This window comes from Microtus oregoni, unplaced genomic scaffold (genome assembly GCF_018167655.1).
Source record: "Microtus oregoni isolate MIOR12 unplaced genomic scaffold, Mior012 000013F_ref0000133, whole genome shotgun sequence".
NCBI classification, from domain to species: domain Eukaryota; kingdom Metazoa; phylum Chordata; class Mammalia; order Rodentia; family Cricetidae; genus Microtus; species Microtus oregoni.
In genome coordinates, this window is record NW_024543072.1 from 40,086,113 (window position 1) to 40,104,792 (window position 18,680).

Genomic DNA, 18,680 nt, shown 5'->3' on the forward strand with positions numbered 1-18,680 from the left:
TATAGCAACAATCTTCTTCTTACCAACAAGAGCCCCCTCCTAACTTCACGTCTTCATTTAGTGTGTGATCCAGGGGGTTTAATAAGAGTTGCATGCATGCGCATAGTCATTTGGAAGGTTATATACTAGACCATGAGAAACTTATCAGTACGACATTCCTGAAGAAAACAACTCCTCAGCAATTCATATTTAATGAAATATGAAGGTAATGTGTAGAAGCAGTATAATATTAGAATCAGAGTCATGTAGGTATTGGTAAAGATGGTTATACTTCCATGTAACTGCTTTCTTTCTCTTTCTTACGTATTAATTTGTGATGAACATTGAAGTATATGCATTTAAGAGTTTAGCATAGGACCTGGCACAGGAAGTGTGAAATGACACATCCATTTCCAAGTGCAAAAGGCCATACAAACAAAATAACTTAAAGTGCCCTTTTCATTCAGTACTATTTCTCACTCCTTGAGGGAGGTTCTTTTCTCATTTTCTGGCCGTAAAATAATGTCTCCTTTCTCACAGTACTACCATGTATATTTTGATGTTTGCTCTCCTGGAAGCCCGGGGGTACGGTGTCCATCTTTCTTTTGGTAGTCCTTTCATGGATCACAGACTCTGTCCATCAATGAGAAGAACATCCTACTTACCTAGTCATGTCTGCATTGGTTTCCTCTCCTTTCTGAGATCAATTTACACCCAGAACAGTCTTAGTTGTATGCTGGTCACTGAGCAGATCAAATAGACACCTTAGTATTCATTTGACTCCAAATCCACAGGACACAACCATCTTACATAATTGAGACAAGTCAAGAATTCTAGGCAGGCTGGACAAGGGGATTCCTACTTTCACAGAGGCTGGGGATCCTATGCAAGAGGTAGGGGGATTAGTCTTAAAGGTACCAGGCTATTTCATTTGTGAGTTGTCAATAAAATTGTCCTAGTGGGTACCGTGGGCCCAAGAGCTAGCATGTAGCCTTCTCATCATGGAGTAGATGGGAAGTCCACCTACTTCTTGGCAGTCTTTCATTTATTAAAAAATTATTTATTAGCCGGGCGGTGGTGGCGCACGCCTTTAATCCCAGCACTCGGGAGGCAGAGGCAGGCGGATCTCTGTGAGTTCGAGACCAGCCTGGTCTACAAGAGCTAGTTCCAGGACAGGCTCCAAAACCACAGAGAAACTCTGTCTCGAAAAACCAAAAAAAAAAAAAGAAAAAAATTATTTATTTATTTTTATGATATGTGTAAGAAGTCTTTGCCTGAACATATTTATATGTATGTCTGGGGCTCGCAGCGGCCAGAGAGGGTGTCAGATCCCCTGGCAACTGTAGCTATGGATGGTTAAGAGCTGCTCTGTGGGTGCTGGAAGCTGAGCCCAGGTCCTCTGTGAGAAGAGAAAGTGTCCTTAGCTGCTCAGCTCCAAGTCTTAGATTTCTTATGTGATTGCAGACGGCTTCGAGAGCAGGAGCTCCAGAGAAGGTCAAAATCCCAAAGCCTTTTTTGACTCTGATGCAGAAGTCACAAACTGTCACTTCCATTATAACCTGTTGACCAAAACAGTCATAAATCTGCCCAGACTGGAGGGCAGAGGCAGAAGAACATTTAGATGGAAGGAGTGTGGAAGAGCATGTGACCAAAATAGAACCCTGCTCCAGTCTGTGTCTTCTTTTAATCATGCCTGCCTAGGCAGGGCCTAGGACTTTGATCATTGCTTTTCAGAGAATATATTAAGCCCAGACTCTTAACCTCTGATTATTGACGAGTTGAAGTGAATCATGTGTTTTGGTGGCAGACAAGAAACATCTAAAGTCACACTATAGAGTAGAAAAAAAGAGATTAGGTATTTGAGGTTACCCACCAGAAGGGATCTCATAACATCCAGCAAATCTCAAATGACGTTGATAAACACAAGAAGGGATTTGGGGTGGCCTTTTGAAACATTTTCCTTCCCTTCTCATCTTAGGTTGTGTGTCAGCCTACCTTCCCCTTGTAAGGACAGGTTCAATGGGGAAGGCCATGCTTTGGCAGAGGAGGTTTGTGACTCTCTGTGTCTGGAAGACGGAAAATATGCTGCAAAGACATTTTACTTCTGCTTCCTTGGAGGAAGGGACAGAGGATCAAAATCACTACCGTGTAAACATAGGCTTATCATTGTCTGTGGAAACCATTTTATATTCTAGTTAAGATGATGGCTTCAAAGCCTAGGTATTTGGAATATGAATTATAACACTTAGAACTTTAATTCACCGGTAGGCCACCATGATTGCTCAGTTGATGGGACGACATGAGGCAATATCCACACACTCAACACCTGCTGACAGCTTTGTTTATTATTTACTCGATTACTTTGCTTCTCATAATCGTACAGTAATTCTCTTAAACAACACTGTTATAGTTGAAGTTGGTCACATTGTACCATCTCTTCCTTCTACAGTAGTGTAGTGTTTTTCACACTTAACTTTTTAATAGAACATTTGAATATCAAGGAGTGCAGTTACATAAAAATAACGAATGGACCAAACTTCAAGAGAAACAATTGCACACTCAGTTAAGGTTCTGATGCTATACAGTGGTTTGTGTGCATTCAAGAGGAAACAATAGCGGTCCCAGTTTGACAAGGAACTGGAGGCATTTAGGTGGATGGAAGTGGCTCCCTTAAGACCTGTTTGGCAGCTTGGAAATGAGGTTTAATACTGGCTCAATTGCATTAGCTTTTCTAGAGAGTTCCTCCAGGCAAGAACTGAGAATGACTGGCAGTGTGTAATCCTTATCTTTTTGAAGGCAAAAGTCCTCCAGTCACATCTATAACCATCTCAAGACTACCCCTAACCCATTCATGTTGAACTTTTAAACTCAAAATTACATTGCACCAGTCATAGGAGTTGAGTACGTAGTGTTTGGGAGTGAGGGTGTGTATACCTGGTCATACATTTGAAGAGAGGAGAACATAAGAGCAGACTGAAAGAATAGGCAGTCAAGGGTAAGCGAGGGAGGAGAAAGAGAGAGATGATAATGGATTCATGTAGGAGGTGGAAGGGCTTTGGAGAGAAGAGCATAAGGATAAAAGAGAGGAGGAAGGTATGTCTGGAGTAAAACAGAATGGGGGTGGAAACAGAGTAATAATCTTTTTGTTGTTTTTGTTTGTATTGTTTTGTTTTTCGAGACAGGGTTTCTCTGTAGCTTTGGAGCCTGTCTTGGAACTAGCTCTTGTAGACCAGGCTGGCCTCGAACTCAACATAGATCTGTCTGCCTCTGCCTCCCAAGTGCTGGGATTAAACGTGTGTGCCACAACTACCCGGTCAGAGTAATAATCTTAACATCACTCCTTGTCTCCCCTCCTGAGTCTATAAGCTCTTATCTCCAACAGGGCTGGATGGCATCAGCAGCCTCATTATGCTTCTGTTCAAAATCAAAACACCATTTTCATCATAGACTTAAAGATGGAAAGAAAGAAACAGCAGTAAGGAGATGTACACACCCTACCATATGAGTCCATAGCATCCTCTTATCTGATAATAGTGAACAGATTGCCCTTAGATGCCCTTTTACTAAAGCTCATACACTGGCCGTGGGTGAGACAGTCAAGTTTTCATCTGTACTTTGTTCTAAAAGTTAGGGAATCTGTGAGGCAAAATGAACAAGATAAATCCTCCCCACTCACAGGGGGAAGCCAGGGTGCTGCCGTGCTGAGGGCACCAAATGCACCCCCACTCCAAAAGTTATGGGTGTACTTTGGCAATCTCCCTTCCCGTTGCATGAGGGGCACATCTGTACGTGGTTCCTTAGGAAGGTAAAGCTTCCTTGAGTCACCTTCTTGCCTGCATTGCTCATCACAAAAAGGTAGAAAAGAATAGATCTTTCCTTAGGAGGTTGAGAATTCAGTAAAATGTTTAGAGTAGTGCCCATCACAGAGCAGCTAATCAATATTTTCTGTCACTATTCCTAATTGGCCAGCACGAATAAGGCTTGGTGACCGCACTGTAGAGTCTTCCAGACCCATGTTATGTCATGTGTTTCTGTACGGAGAGTTCCAGGGAAGGCAAGCTGGCTGAATTACATTGGGTCATTGCTACTTGACCTGGACCCACGAAGCTAGTCTTCCTGATAGCTGAGTCACCATCCCACTCCCTGACAGTGAGTGCAAACGGGACCTCAGTCCCTACTGAGCATGATTGCCAGATGCTCTGGTCAGAAGCAAGCTGATTGACATCAGAGAAAGGACTGTCAAAAATTACAATATGATTCAGAAAATTTAGTAAGGGGAGTGTGGAGAGAAGCACTTTTCAGATTGATAAGAGCTTTAGTTCACTGAAACACTGACGGGAAAGAATCTCATTCCCGGATGAAACCAAACATCAATCAAGCCCAGGACCAAACAGAATCAAGGCTCTTAGGTCTCTGTTGGTAGTATCAGAGAGTATAAATATTTTTAAACAAACTCCACTTATCTCCTGCAAAGGGGTCTGCCGAGTAGTCTTGCAGGTAGGCCTCTCTGGACCTAGATTTGGCAGGCAGTATCGCACTGCCTCTCAAAGATCATGTTGTTTAGAAGAAAGGACGGAAATCTACCAGCAATTCTGGTCCTGGCTGAACATGAAGAAGGGAAGACCTAAAACTCAGTAAGGCTGGACCCCTAGCAGAACCTGGTTTCACCTGTGAGGTCTGGAGATAGCAACAAGGAAGCTTGGGCGAAAACCCATGAGAAACACACATGGGCCACCTCATTATCTTCTTCAGCGTATGCCTGGGCTCCCAGCATTCCAAGGCTTCCTAAGAAATGCCAGAGCAGAGGCACCAGGCAGGTGAAGATTTATCTTTCACTTCTGTTCCCAGCTGCCACTGGGAACTCTAATAGAAGCACCCCCACCTTTGACCTTTCGTGGGCAGCACGGTAGAGCGCTTAAGCATCCCGGTGAATTTCTTGAAGAAAAACAAGTGACTGAAGCAAATAAATGCCCAAATGAGTTTCAAGGTAATCTTCTAAGGAAACAAAATGGTGCTGCATGAAGCTACTGTCAGTCAGGATGAGTGACCATGCAGATAGAGGTTATCACACTGGACAAGTCCTGCAGGGAGCAAGGGTTACTCTCTTCCTGGTTTAGAAGGTACCTGTGGAGCTTTGGATGTCCCATTAAAAAAATGTCTAAAAATCCACAAACCCACCCAGATGTCCCCCTCTTCTCTCCTGCTTTATTTTGGCAGCGACTCCCAGGACCCGCGGCGCTAGATGTCCTTGCTGTCCCCATAGTCATTGTAGGGGACGCTCAAGGTCTGTTCCTCACAGGTCTTCCTGAGGTCCCGGCTGAGCTCGGACCAGTCCAGTCCATAGGGCTTGATCTCACTGTACCTGCAGCCCAGGTACTTGAGTGCAGCGCGCCTCAGGGTTATCTTGGGCTCCTGAAGCAGTCCATTGCACCAGCTGCTCAGATCTCCAAGCTGAGAAAGGATGAGGCCTGCTTTCCTACAGGCCAAAGAGAAAGGACGCTTTGGTCAGGAAACAAAAAGACATGCCAAAAAGAGACAGCCAGAAAAGAAAAATTACTGCCAGGGCGAGACTCTTAACAGGGTAGAGCTGACCGTTCTGCTCCATCCTATCCCATTCTTTTCCTCTTAGCACAGCAGATCCTTCATGGTTGTCTGTCCAGTGAATGAATGAATGAATGAATGAATGAGTGCAAGGCATGGCCAGGCAAAGCGATGTAGGCACAAGTAAGAAATGGAAGTAACGAATGCAGCCAGGAAAGAAATAAATAAAGCTGAGACAATGAATAACTAATATTTTAGTGGGGATATATAACTTTTAAATCATGAAGTCTGTAGTCTTGAAAGAAATCAAATCAATGTCGTATAAAACCAGTAATTTATCATCACTAAATGACAAGTAATGTACTTGCCTGAGAATTTCTCCTTTCAAGGCTAAATTTGAATTGATAAAAAAAAAACAGTCAATATAGTGGAATGAAAGGGGTATCTGATGTAACCAATTATGTCTGTGCTGAGGGAATTATGGTACAATACGCCCAAGGACAATGGGGCTCTGGCTCACACTGACCCAGGAGTCTATTTGGGACAGAGCAGACGCCCAGGTGCACACACCACCTAATTAACCTTCAGGGGAGCTCATGCTCCGCTTCTTCATCTCCTTCATAAAGCCACAAGGCCACTGCTGTTGCTACCAAACACCACTGAGTAAACAAGGAAGGGAGTGGGTGAGAGGGCACCTGAGCCATCGAGGATCCTGGGAGCAGAAGGAGAGGAGAGCAAGGTTGCCCAGAATTGCACCCATTTGACAATACTGCTGTCTCTGCATGTGGGAACCTCTGACACACAGCCCGGTGAAATGGCTAACACAGCCTGGTGAAATGGTTAGCACAGCCTGGGGAAATAGTTAGCACAGCCTGGGGAAATGGCTAACACAGCCTGGCGAAATGGTTAGCACAGCCCAGTGAAATGGCTAACACAGCCTGGTGAAATGGTTAGCACAGCCTGGCGAAATGGTTAGCACAGCCTGGCGAAATGGTTACCACAGCCCGGTGAAATGGCTAACACAGCCTGGTGAAATGGTTAGCACAGCCTGGCGAAATGGCTAACACAGCCTGGTGAAATGGTTAGCACAGCCTAGTGAAACAGCTAGCAGTGGGATGACTGCTGTGTCCTTTTCCCTGGTGTCAGAGATAAAGGATACCTGGAAGCCGGTTCTAGGGCCATGTTGGTTTTCTTTCTAAGCACCTAGGACAAGGGATTCTCTCACTTAGTTGTGCTTCGTTTCTATTTTTCAAAGATATAAGTGGCCGGGAAGCCATGAAGATGATTCTCCTACTGGAACAAGCTCATGAAAGGCTCAAAATGCAGAGTAGAAAGCTTGCAGAACCGAATCCCTCGCAGTATTAACTCACTGCTAAGCTGAAAAGCTTTTCTTGTGAAGAATGATCTCTTTTCCGCTTTAATCAACAACTCCTTACACAAATGGGAATTTTTCTGCATCTCTTCTATAGTAAACATTTCAAAGCATAACTACACCCATTTAATTCCTCCTCATCTGGGCAGCGAGTGTGTTGTCAGGGGGGGGTGGGACAGTGATATCACTGGATTCCTAAGATGACAGGAAGAAGGAGGGTTAAGCTGGTTTTGGAGTAAAGATGTCATACTTCAAGCAGCAAAGTCAAGGGACGAAGAGCAGCGTGACCTCACTAAAAAGAAGTTGTATTTTCTCCAATGATGGTAGGTTGGAGGAACTCTGTCATCTGACTAATGAGTCTCTTTGGATGATCTGAACTGTCCCTATCAGCTCCTCTAGTTTGGTCAGGCAGGGTTCAGGGTTTTGGTGGCCCTTTCCTCTTAAACCTTCTTTTGTGTGCTATCATTAGCTAGCCTTCTGAGGAGTTGAAAGAAGTGGGGGTGGGGTATGAAGAAGGAATGAGGACAACATCTCATCATCTTCCGGAAACAGAAGGAGCACAACCCAGTAGCCTTTCAAAAGAGTGAATTGAATTAGTCTATGGAGTCTTTGTTGCTGTTTTCATTGCTCACTGATTGTTCTTTAAATAATAATTACTTTGGGTCTGAGCATCTCAGAGGCAGCAGCCTTCTTTGTTAGCAATGGTGCAAGACTGTTGTCCTCAGTCAGTGTTTGCAACCTCAGCTCAGTCTGGAAGCCTCAGGTTTTAATAACCCTACCAGAACAGTGGGAACCCTTTCTGTTTGCTAACAGGAAGTGTGTTCCCACAGACCTGTCTTTATTCATTCTCACAATTAACCCTGGAGTGAGTTGATGTCCCTGAAGGCTGTGAACTTTTCCTTTCCTGTGGCTCTCTCTGAGACTCATGACATTAACAACTAAGACTTTGTTTCCATGGACTAATGGAATAACACAATGTTTTCTACTATGTATTTGTGAAAGACCAGTATTGCCCATGCGAGCCCTTGGGAGGAGAATGTGGAGAAGAGGGTGAACAGTCAACAGTTGGTGTTGCTTCACAGTGGCATCCCCGTATCCTCCCCTGCTCACTTTCTGCATTAACCAATCTTCCTTCTGAATCTTGAGTCATAAAAGAGAAATTTTAAAGACTCAAATGCCCTTAGAAGTAACAATAAAATTTGCAATGCTAGTGCCATTCAAATTGTGGCATTTCTGCTCCCTAACAAAGAACCGTGTGTGTATAATGGATAAATTTCAGATTAAAGAGAGGAAAAGAGGGGCATTAGGAGCAGAAGGAAAAGAAAAAAGGAAAGAGTGAAAGAGGAGGAGGTAGCTAGAGGAGAGTATGACATGTGTGAGCGATAATTTGGCCAAAGGTAGTTATAGGGTCTAGAGTATAAAGAACATTTCCTTAGTACGTATCTACATTCTAAGTCAGAATTTATTTCTTAAAAAATACAAGGCAGACAAGTTAACTGCCCCCTATGTATTTCCGTTAGACCCACAACAGTGGCTTTGTTTGTTCAAAGTCTATCGTTCTTTGTAAATTACAGGTAAACTTACAGAGTGTAGCTTGATCCTGCCTGACTTTATACAAACTATTGTTTTATTCCAGGAAGAATAACCTGAATAGCCTACTTCCTCCGAAAATAATAAAGTAGAGCTTGGGAAGATGGCTCAGTCAACAAAGTGCTGGCCATTCAGATGTTAGTACAGTTCTCAGAAACCAGGACCCTGGGGTGGGATGCTATTATAACCCCACATCCATAGACTTAGAGACAGGAGGCAGTACCCAAAGCGGACCCTGACCTCCTACCACACCTGCACACACCAGCACACCAGCATACCTGCACACACGTACACACTTGTGTGTACACACACACACCAGCACACCAGTGTACCTGCGCATATGTGTGTACTTACGTGTACACACACACATACACCAGCACACTAGTGTACCTGCATGCATGAACATACTTAAGTGCACACACACACACAGAGACAGAGGGGGGGCAGGATGTCCTGAACAATGGTCTCTGAGAAACTTTCTAACTACTGAGGTGAGTGTCCTCAGACGTCAGAAGCTGGGATGGGATGACTTCTGGGCAACATTGCTTTGCCTGTTGACTAAAGTGTGAGGACTGTTTAAGAGCTAGGGGTAGGGTGAGCAGGGATACTACAGCATCAGTTTCCCTCACTTTGCCTCCTCCTCCTGACTCTCTCCCACCCTCCTTTTCTTGCTCCCCCATGTCTCTCTCTATCTCCTTCTGTCCTCCACCTTCCACCACACCCTGTCCTCCCCTTTCTTTTGCTTTCACTTTATTTTCCCCATTCTCACAGCCCTTGTCATATCTTCATTTTTCACAAGTTCTTGAGTGATTTATGGTACTAAATTTTATGAAACCCACCTATTTATTATGTCTAAGAATTACAGAATTTCCAGGAAAATCTGCTATCTCAATATATGGTCAGAATAGACAGTCTAAGACAGGAGTGCTATCTCTCTACACTCCTCATTCCCTACTTTCCAGGAATTCTACCTGAGCTTCATGACCTAAAAGCAGTATATATTGTGCATTAGGAAGGGACAGGATTGGGTCAGAAGTAAATGGGAAAATACCATGTCACCTTAATGGAGGCCTCATCTTCTCTAACACCAGCTTGAAAGAGCATGCAAAAGTCTGCATCCTATAGGTAACATTCATGTGCACCAGATGATCCATGATGACCTCCTTAGTAAAACTTTTCATTTTCTTTCACAAGACTGAGGTTTGATTCCCTATAAATTTAGAATCTGGAATTCTGTATCAGTGGGATCAAGAACAGGAACAAAGGCTCAGAATGTGAATTCATGACTCAACCTGCTTCAAAAGAACTGATTCCAAACCACTCTGCATGCCCTGGGCTGTGTAAAACATGTCACCTAGTTCTCCGAGCATCTGAGATCCCTCAGAAAGTCTCTACAACTTCCAGGAAACAGTACAACAGCATAAGAGACACACAAGACTCCATAGAGTGTTGAAAAGAGAATGCAGAGTTCACTGAGTACCTGGGACCTAATTCATCCTCACACCGCCAGGTGAATTCCCCAAAACTCTCGTAGTGCTGGTTATAGTGGTAGAGGACTCGATGCAAAGTGGGGGAACCCAGGTCCAGAAGGGTGTTGTAGGCAGTCTGTTGCTCCTTGCCACTGGTGTAGCCATTGAAGAGATTGTAGATCTTGTCTGCTATTTCTGAGGAGGAAAGAAAAGGCAAGTCCAGCTGTGCTTTGGGAAATGCATCATTAGGAGATTTCAACTCTGTTCAGAGATTATATAGAGTGCACCAAAACAAAATAGATGGCACCATCTATTAACATGTGTTACATATGATATACTCAAGGCATAACCATTGTTCCTGGAATTGTGATGAACACTACAAGATTAAAACAGGAGCAAGAAGAAGGACTCAATCAAGAGACAGGGTAGATGCAGATGCAAAGGCTGCTGCTGTGAAATAGTATGCTATTTTCAATAAGGTATTTTCTAAGTGGAGTACTACATAGTTTTATACCTAGAAGAGTAAATACATAAACCAGAGATAGTTGTTCATTATCAGGGTCAATATTATTAGGTGCACACAATCGTGTGTGTTATGTGACTGGCAACACAATAGATTTGTTTACATCAGCACCACAAGCCCGTGAAAATAAATTTTGCTCTTACATCATGACTGCTACATCATTACTGTGCATAGAAAATTTGTGGCTTCATTATGGGCTCATGGGACCACTGTGGTATATGTGGTCCATTACTTATCAAAATATCATTACATAGTATTCAGCCATTAATTATATATGTATAATCATATGCAATATATGTGCATGTATTTACATGTGCCAGAAAATAAATACATGCATATTTATTTATGCATTCATGGTGTTATTTTAAAACACTGACCCTAAAGTATGAGATTGATTTGTGTAATTTACTCTACCTCTATACCACTGGGTGTCAGTTCTCTTTTTAATAAATTAAATGCCTTTGACTAATACACCTCTAAGGTCAATTTCAGCTGCTATACTTTTTGTCTTACCAAGGTTTACTAAAAAATAATAATAATAATAACCTAAGGCATAAGCTAATATATTCATGCTTGATTGGAAAGTGCAATCCCAGAGAAATAAGTGTGGGGATGAAGGCCAATGAGGCAAGAAATGAGAGACAATATAAAGGATTATGTCAGAAAGCTGGCAATGCCTTCCTGAGAACCCAAATGTTATATTTTGCAGGAGAGGATGTTTGAAGTTGCCGAACCACTTCTGAACCATACAGTGTAAAGAATAAAGACTTAATGTTCAGTTCCCATTAAAGATTGATCCGAGTGTGCTTCCATATAAGACTGGTTGGAGTTTACTCCTATGAGACACTGACATGAAAACTTATACGTGTAGGTAGCATTTACCTGGGCACCAAGTGGTTCTTTAAAAAGCACTGGGGAAACTCAGGCCACAGGCGGCAGGCTTTGGCTCAGAGATAAAATGAGGCACCATCAGATAATATTTCTGAGTCAAGAGAAGAATTCAGAGACGCATTGACTTTGGAATACTAAACGTTTGCTGGAACCAGATAGGCCCAACATAAAGGTAGCATGAGAATCTGTATACATCCAGAAACTCAAGCTAGAACACTATACAATTCCAAATGAGTAAGCATTCAGTTTAATTTATACCTGTGGTGTATCTGCCTCCAAGGTTTCCATGGCTAAGACTGAGTTCAGTGACATGCTCAAGCAGCTACAGCTTTGTATAGCCTTAACATTTTTTTATTTTATAATCCAAGGAGTTTTATCATTACATGTTTTCTCAATATGGCCATCAGAAAAGAGATGCTTTTTGCATGTTCTTCTTAACATCCGAGAGCTACCGTCCTCTGAACAGGTGAGCGATGCTTTCCCTCGGGTGTGTTAATTCTGGAGTTGAGGAAACTGAGTTCTTTTTTTTTTCTTTGTTTTTTTTTGGATTTTTTTGAGACAGGGTTTCTCTGTAGTTTTTGGTGCCTGTCCTGGAACTAGCTCCTGTAGACCAGGCTGGCCTCGAACTCACAAAGATCCGCCTGCCTCTGCCTCCCCAGTGCTGGGATTAAAGACGTGCACCACCACCGCCCGGCAGGAAACTGAGTTCTTGAGTGAGAAAATCAGAATTATGCCTACTTGACCCCAGAAAATCAGAATTATGCCTACTTGACCCCATTAACCAATCACAGCACGGGGACTCCTTGTGCTCACACCAGGTAAATTTCAGAATCTTGGTAAATGTCAGATCCACCAGAATGTGTTGTGGGTAGAATGATTAAAATCAGTGCTGTCCTCCACGTCACACTGAGGACGGGAGCTAGACCTTATTTTCTTGATATCCTTAGAAGCTGTACAGTGCCAGATAAAAGAGCTGATCAGAAATTGATAGTTATAAGAATAGAGCTCCTAAGTTTGAGCGTAGCTTGAATCTACTTGAGAGCAGGGTTTCTAAATGATCCTTCTCCAGGCCGGTTTGCACTAACCCTAGAAACAAAACCTACAGGCAGCACACTCAGCAGCAATGCCCATCCTTCTCCTTCAGAAATTCAATTAGATTCTCAGGTTGTTAAAATTCTCAGGCAGCTGTAATGAGATTTTTAGATAAAGAAGAGAGCAATTTAGAAACTGAAGTCCCATGATATCTCACTATTATTAAAGGTTTATTCTTTTACTAGGCTAAGAACTTCACATCCCCACACCCCTCACTGCAGATTTATGCATCTCAACAAATGAGATTAAGAGATGGACAATGTTAGAGGTTACCAACCAGAGGTCACATTGCTATGGTGGGCAGCAATGAGGCTTCTGGATTGTCCCCTTGCCATTGCTACTTTGCATCTGTGCTCAGTCATCAGTGGCATTTAAACAGTGTAAGGTGTAAGAGGCAGTATCTTGGGGAAATATCTCTAATAGAGCACATGTGGGCAGAGAGTCCTTGTAGTGTGGCAGGGAGTTGGGGCTTTTCTGGAGGTAGGAGAGAAGGAAACAGTGGGCCGATTCTGATGACTGGCTTGTATTGTTTGGAAGGCAGGGCATGTTTTGCTAAGCCGAGAATGGTTAGGGAAAGAAAACCATTGGTGCTCAGACTCCAGCTTAGATAAGTTGATTTGGAATTCCTCTTTGACTGATGCACTGATACCAAATAATGTTTCTTGCAGTGGGAGATAACGTGTCAGATTCCAGGTTCTACGTGTTTACTGTTGAGACATGGCCATGGCAGTGGTGGTGGTTCCTGGGGCACGCTTCGCTCTTGTAACGGAAGAGTCATGTTTAGTTGAATAAGCTAACATCTGCATCCTGTGGGCAAAACCAAGTTCCACTACAAATCTGCTAAAACCAAGATAATCTAACTGAAGAGGATAAAAGCCTATCAGTAAACAGGATCTTATACTCAGAAAAACCTGTGCTTAAACTCCAGAGCATGACCGCATCTGTCTTTTCCATCTCCCCTGAGAGAACTGAGACATTTTTTTTCCTTTAACAATTCTTTCTTTTTATTAATTAACATTTGAGACATTTTTTATTTCATTAATTTTTATAGATTGTAAGAGTTCAACCATCCAAAGAATGCAGGTAGTTTAAATTATTATTTTACTTCGCTTTGAGCTTCACAGAAGTCTTCAGCTATCCATGACAGATTCAAGTCCCTTTTCTCTTTAATGTGCAGGAGTTAGGGACAGTGAAGAGCAGGTGAGAAGATGGCTGGGAGGTTGGATACATCGCATCATCGCAAAAAAGGGAGTCTGGCTTGCTAGAAGGGATCTGAGATCTCTTGGACAGTGGGATAAAATAACGGCTGGGCTGAAGCCATTAGACTCAAAGGCATAACTAACAGCAGCCATCAGACCTTTGAATAGACTCGAGTTTCTGTGTATTGGCCTTGGATATATTACTTAACCCCTTGGGTCTTAGTTTTCCTGTTTTTCCAATAATTGATTGTAATATATACTTCCCAAGATTATCATGAGAATAAAAGTTTTCCTGATTGCAAAACTTTGATTCAGTGCAATATCTGCCCACAGTATCTTTATTTAAATATAAAAAATAATAAAATATTTAAATATAAAATATTTTTATTTATTCATTGATTTTATAAAATTGTTAATGTATACCTAACAAGTCCTGAAATGTTAATCAAATGTGCTTGGGAACCAGATAACTGAGAGAATCTGGTAAAAGTCCTCACTTTGTGTTTGCAGTGTTGTGGTGGGAGATAGTCAAGCAAGTAACAAAGCATCCTAAATAAAGGAAATGAAGTACGTAAGAAGGCGAGGAAAGAAAACATGAATGGGAAGCATGGGAGTATTGAGAACTTTGTCAGTTTAAGTAGGTTGTCGGCACCAGATCTCAATGACATGATGGGCACTGGGATTAGATATTGAAGAGAAGTGGGCGTGATGTGTAATATCTTTTGAAGAACATACAGAGACCAGAAGTCCCAGCCCCAAGGCTCCCAGATTACAACAGGCACCAAATGAGCAGGTGCATACAGAAGCAGGTGAATGAAGGGGAAAGGAGGGAGAAATAGTATTTTTGTTTTTACTGCCAATTTCTCAATAGATAATGTTTTCTTTGATGCCAAGACAAAGAAAGAAGACAGGAAACACAGCAGCCGAGGAGACTGGGGAAAACAGTATGATTAAATGAGATAGTAACTCAGAGCCACAAGTGAGTTTTCTCATCCCCCAGTAAGAGTAGCTCTTTTTACCTGAATTAGGAGCAGTGGGAAACATTGGTAGCTTTCGTTGATGGTTTCCCGGCTTCATAGAAATGGTCCCCAGACAAGAGATCCTAATTCATCACTTAGCATTTCTCAGGAGCCACCTGCAACCCCAGTCCCACACTAAAGTATTGAATGGTGCAGTTCCAAGCAGTCTCAGCTGGCCTGGTGTCTTTGTCCTTCTTAGCATTACACATATTGCAAGGTTCTGTTTTCTCTCCCTGGCTCTGTATATGCTCCCCATCAAGCTTTCCTGTGCTTCTGCTATTACCGGTGATCCACACATAGGAAGCATCATTTCCATTGTCATAGCTGCTGTTTCTCACTCGAGTGTCTGGTTTGGAGCCAAATCAGAAAATACCTATTTCTGATGAGTTCCAGGATAACTCTGATGCTGTTGATCTAGGTACCACATTTTAAAGACCAATGCTGTACACGAACCCATATTCTCTAATCTTTCCTTACTTTTCTCTGGGACAGAAGTTATCACAAAGCAACAGCTCTTCTCTTTGCCCCCAACTAGGGTACATATTCTTCCTTCCTTCCTTCCTTCCTTCCTTCCTTCCTTCCTTCCTTATTTTTGTGTTTTCTGAAACCTTCTCCAGGACATATATATTCTTCTCCTACATCCTTGAAGAGGATGGTCCTTTAGTTCCTAACAGTCAACTGAAGCAACTCCCTCTCCCTCACACACATGTTAAGCAGCCTTCATTTCCAAAACTCTCCTAGTTTAAATTTCCTCCCACTCATTCCCTGACCACTAGCTTACATCCATTGAAGATCCATGCTTCTAGTTCATCTCTATGCCGCTTCCATGAAGGGTGGCTTTGCCTCTTGTGAAAGAGGCCCCCTTAAGGCATTCAGCTGTGAATCATTGTCCCGAGAACTGCTCTGCCTTTAAAATAGCAGATCTTAAAATGACATACTGTGAACAGAACACAACCTCACTCTGCAATTTCTGTGTTTTGTAGTGGTACTCATCCTATTCTTTGATGGAAAAACAAACAAACAACAAACACCTGAGTGTTTTTGGCTTCTCCATTCACTCCAGCATCCTTTCAACCCTTTTCCTTCTCTACCTGAGATCCAAACCAATTTACATTAGTTTTCTTCTTCTCTCAGTCTCTCTTCTATCATATTTTTGCGAGCTTGTGCTTCTGGAATTTTCCAGAGCAAATCACACACCTTTCAACCAAATAAGACTGTTAACATGACTGTTCCTTCTGCCATGTTCCACATATAACCTATTGAGAAATAAATCCTTAGGTTCCGATCACCTCTTAGCAACTGTCCAATAGTGACACTTATATAAACAGCAGCCCGTTGCCTATCGATTGCTATGGCCATCTATTTCCACTTTATAATGTGCTGGGTCTGTTCTCATCACAGCAGTAAGAATAACCTCTAAAACATCAAATCTAATGATGTCACTCCTCTGTCCCAAGTCCTCTGGGGCATCCCATCACAATGCCAGATCCGGTCCCTCCTATTAGTGACTAGACACTACTAAATCAGCCCAGAACCCCTGGAAACTCTTACCCATGTGTCTTTTCCACTCCCCACTCCTCACAGATATGAGCCAAGAATCACAAGTCTTTATTTTGTCTTCTTCAAACATCCTCAAGGTCTACCCTGCTACTTTCGGAAATGATTCTTTTAAAGACATTTGTGTGACTTCCTTCTTCACATACTTTCCCCAATTCTGACCTCTGCCTTTCTATACCATGCCCCATTTTTATCTCCATGATAGGTAGCATCATTTGAGATGTATATTTTACTGTTTTGTTGCTGTTGTCTGTGGCCCCTGCTGACGTATCTATAGAGGTACGGTATTTTTGTTGCTGTTGTTGGTGGCCCCCGCTGATGTATCTATAGAGGTACAGTATTTTTGCTCCTCATGCCTACAGCAGACTCAAGCAAGGACTAAACATTTGTTGAAAGAGCTCATAAATCCATGAAATTGATCATAAAATTCTTGAAAATTGATTCTGAGTCCAATACTAGCAACAGAAAAATGTCTGTTTGGTGACTAATTCCAGGAGACAAACACACCTGTGGGAGAATCAGATAAAGGAATGGGTGCATTTGTGTATCAACCAGAAAGGAGGGCAGCTGCTGGGGGAACAAAGGACAAGAGCCAGCCTTCCCTTGGTGAGATTCCATTAACTTGCAGGATATAATGACACAACCTTCACACCACTTGGGAGGTTTATCTCCTCCCGAGGAAATGCTTGCTTCAGCTCCAGGAGACTGGTTCCAGTAATCAGGCAGTAGAAACATACTTACACAGTAGCTGGAGTGTTACGACATGGTAAAACTCTTCTTAGAACGTATCTAGCTAGCTTTGGATAAACACCCACATGAGGGATAGTGTCTGGGAGCTGATGTCACGCTCTGGGTCAAATTCCTGTCTGTCCTTTGCTTTAAGCCCAGACCCAAATGAGTTATATTTATGATCACCATATGGGATTGCGGAGACAAAGCATATGGGGTTTTCTTTGGAAGGGCTATATTAATTTGCAAGGATGCCCTCAATTAGTCTAACTCATTAATCTCCAGACTTGCTCTGAGCAGGACTCCTTCCTGGCTGAAGAATAACAGGACCTGGGACTGCGATTTTATTCCATCTGCACTAAATTGTCTTCTTACACCTCCAGTTCTTTTGTCAGAAAGCGAAAGTGGATACAGAACTCATTCAGTCATCTTGTACTAGAACTGACAGGCGGGAGCCCTCCAGAGAAGGAGCTAGCTACTCTCTACCACGTGTCCCGTAGAGGTCGTCATGCTGATAATCATTTCTCCTGTTCAACTCATCCTTGTTGCTTTCTCCTCAGCCAGCAGCTCCACAGTAGCTTTTGTCTCTTCCCAGACACCAGTGAACACCAGACAGTAAAGCGCCTTCTTTGACATGGGCTCTCATCTTGAGATGTGTGACCCAGACTCTGTCTTTACCTTCATGGAGTTTTAGAGACCTTTAAGGCTCAGATCCTGTAAGCTAGCTCCTCTCCCATTAGGGAGAAGTCCACCTGCCATATATGTGTGGGTTTCTCTTCTTCCACTGTGTCCCACTGGGCACGGCCCTAAAAGGGAGAATTCTGCTCTTTTTTTTTTTACAGTAGCCCCTTTCTCCACCAGTTTGCCGAGACAATGTCCTGTTGAGTCTTTCACCTAATAACACTCTCTGTTTGTCATAATAACATTATAAAAATAAATGGGAATTGGGATCAAAATGTGGGTTCTGTTAGACTCTCTGTAACCTCAGGCATCTTATTTACTTAGAATTTCAATTTCATCATATGTAAAACAAGGACAGTGTTGTGTTCATTGCTTCATATATAGAATATCGAGTTTCTATCAGAGAACTATCAGGCTTCATGCTTGGTTACCAATAACTAACACATTTCCTTAATGTTTACTATGTACTAAGCACTGTTTTGCTTTTATTATTTTAAGTTAATGATCTCATTCAATACTTGCTAGACCCTTCACATTGGGTGTACCATTTTCCCCATTTCACATTTGAGTAAACTGAGGCATGAGATAAAGGAACCCGTGCAAGATCTACTAGGTTGATGGTGGATCAGGAGTCTGAACTTAGGCTGTTGGCTCCAAGGCTGAGTTCTTATGTGAGCTGTCAGTCAACTATACTGTCTTCTAGATATTGGGGACATGCAGCACAGAAAGGGGGACTTGCCTCGGGCCTTCATGACACTCATTGGCTAGGGAGGTCAAAAGAAACTAAGCAAATGCTTATAAAAATGGAAAGAAATATTTTACAAGTCAGAAACATAATACTGTGAGGGCACATAACAGTGGAGAAGGGGACACTTGATCTGAGGCTCTATGCTGAGTTGAGTTAGCCATTTGGAAAGGTACAGAGCATTTGAAGTAGGTAGATGGTAATAGGGCCTAACACATGCAATGACCCTATAATAGAAGTGAGACCTGTATAAGAGGTATTGAGGAAGGTAGTAGGACCAGAATGAAGAAATT

The 18,680-nt window shown here is 42.5% G+C and overlaps 1 protein-coding gene across 2 annotated transcripts in view; it reads right to left on the bottom strand.

Annotated features, from left to right (window-relative positions):
- Window positions 1-2,296: 2,296 nt before the first annotated feature.
- Astn1 (astrotactin 1) overlaps window positions 2,297-18,680 on the bottom strand; it is a 324,436-nt gene continuing 308,052 nt past the window's right edge. For both annotated transcript variants that reach the window (XM_041662555.1, XM_041662554.1), the window contains exons 22-23: window positions 9,963-10,146; window positions 2,297-5,455 (exon numbers count right to left, since the gene is read on the bottom strand). In XM_041662555.1, coding sequence (XP_041518489.1) covers window positions 5,218-5,455; window positions 9,963-10,146 — 422 coding nt within the window. In that variant the 3' untranslated portion in view covers window positions 2,297-5,217. The remainder of the gene's footprint in view (window positions 5,456-9,962; window positions 10,147-18,680) is intronic.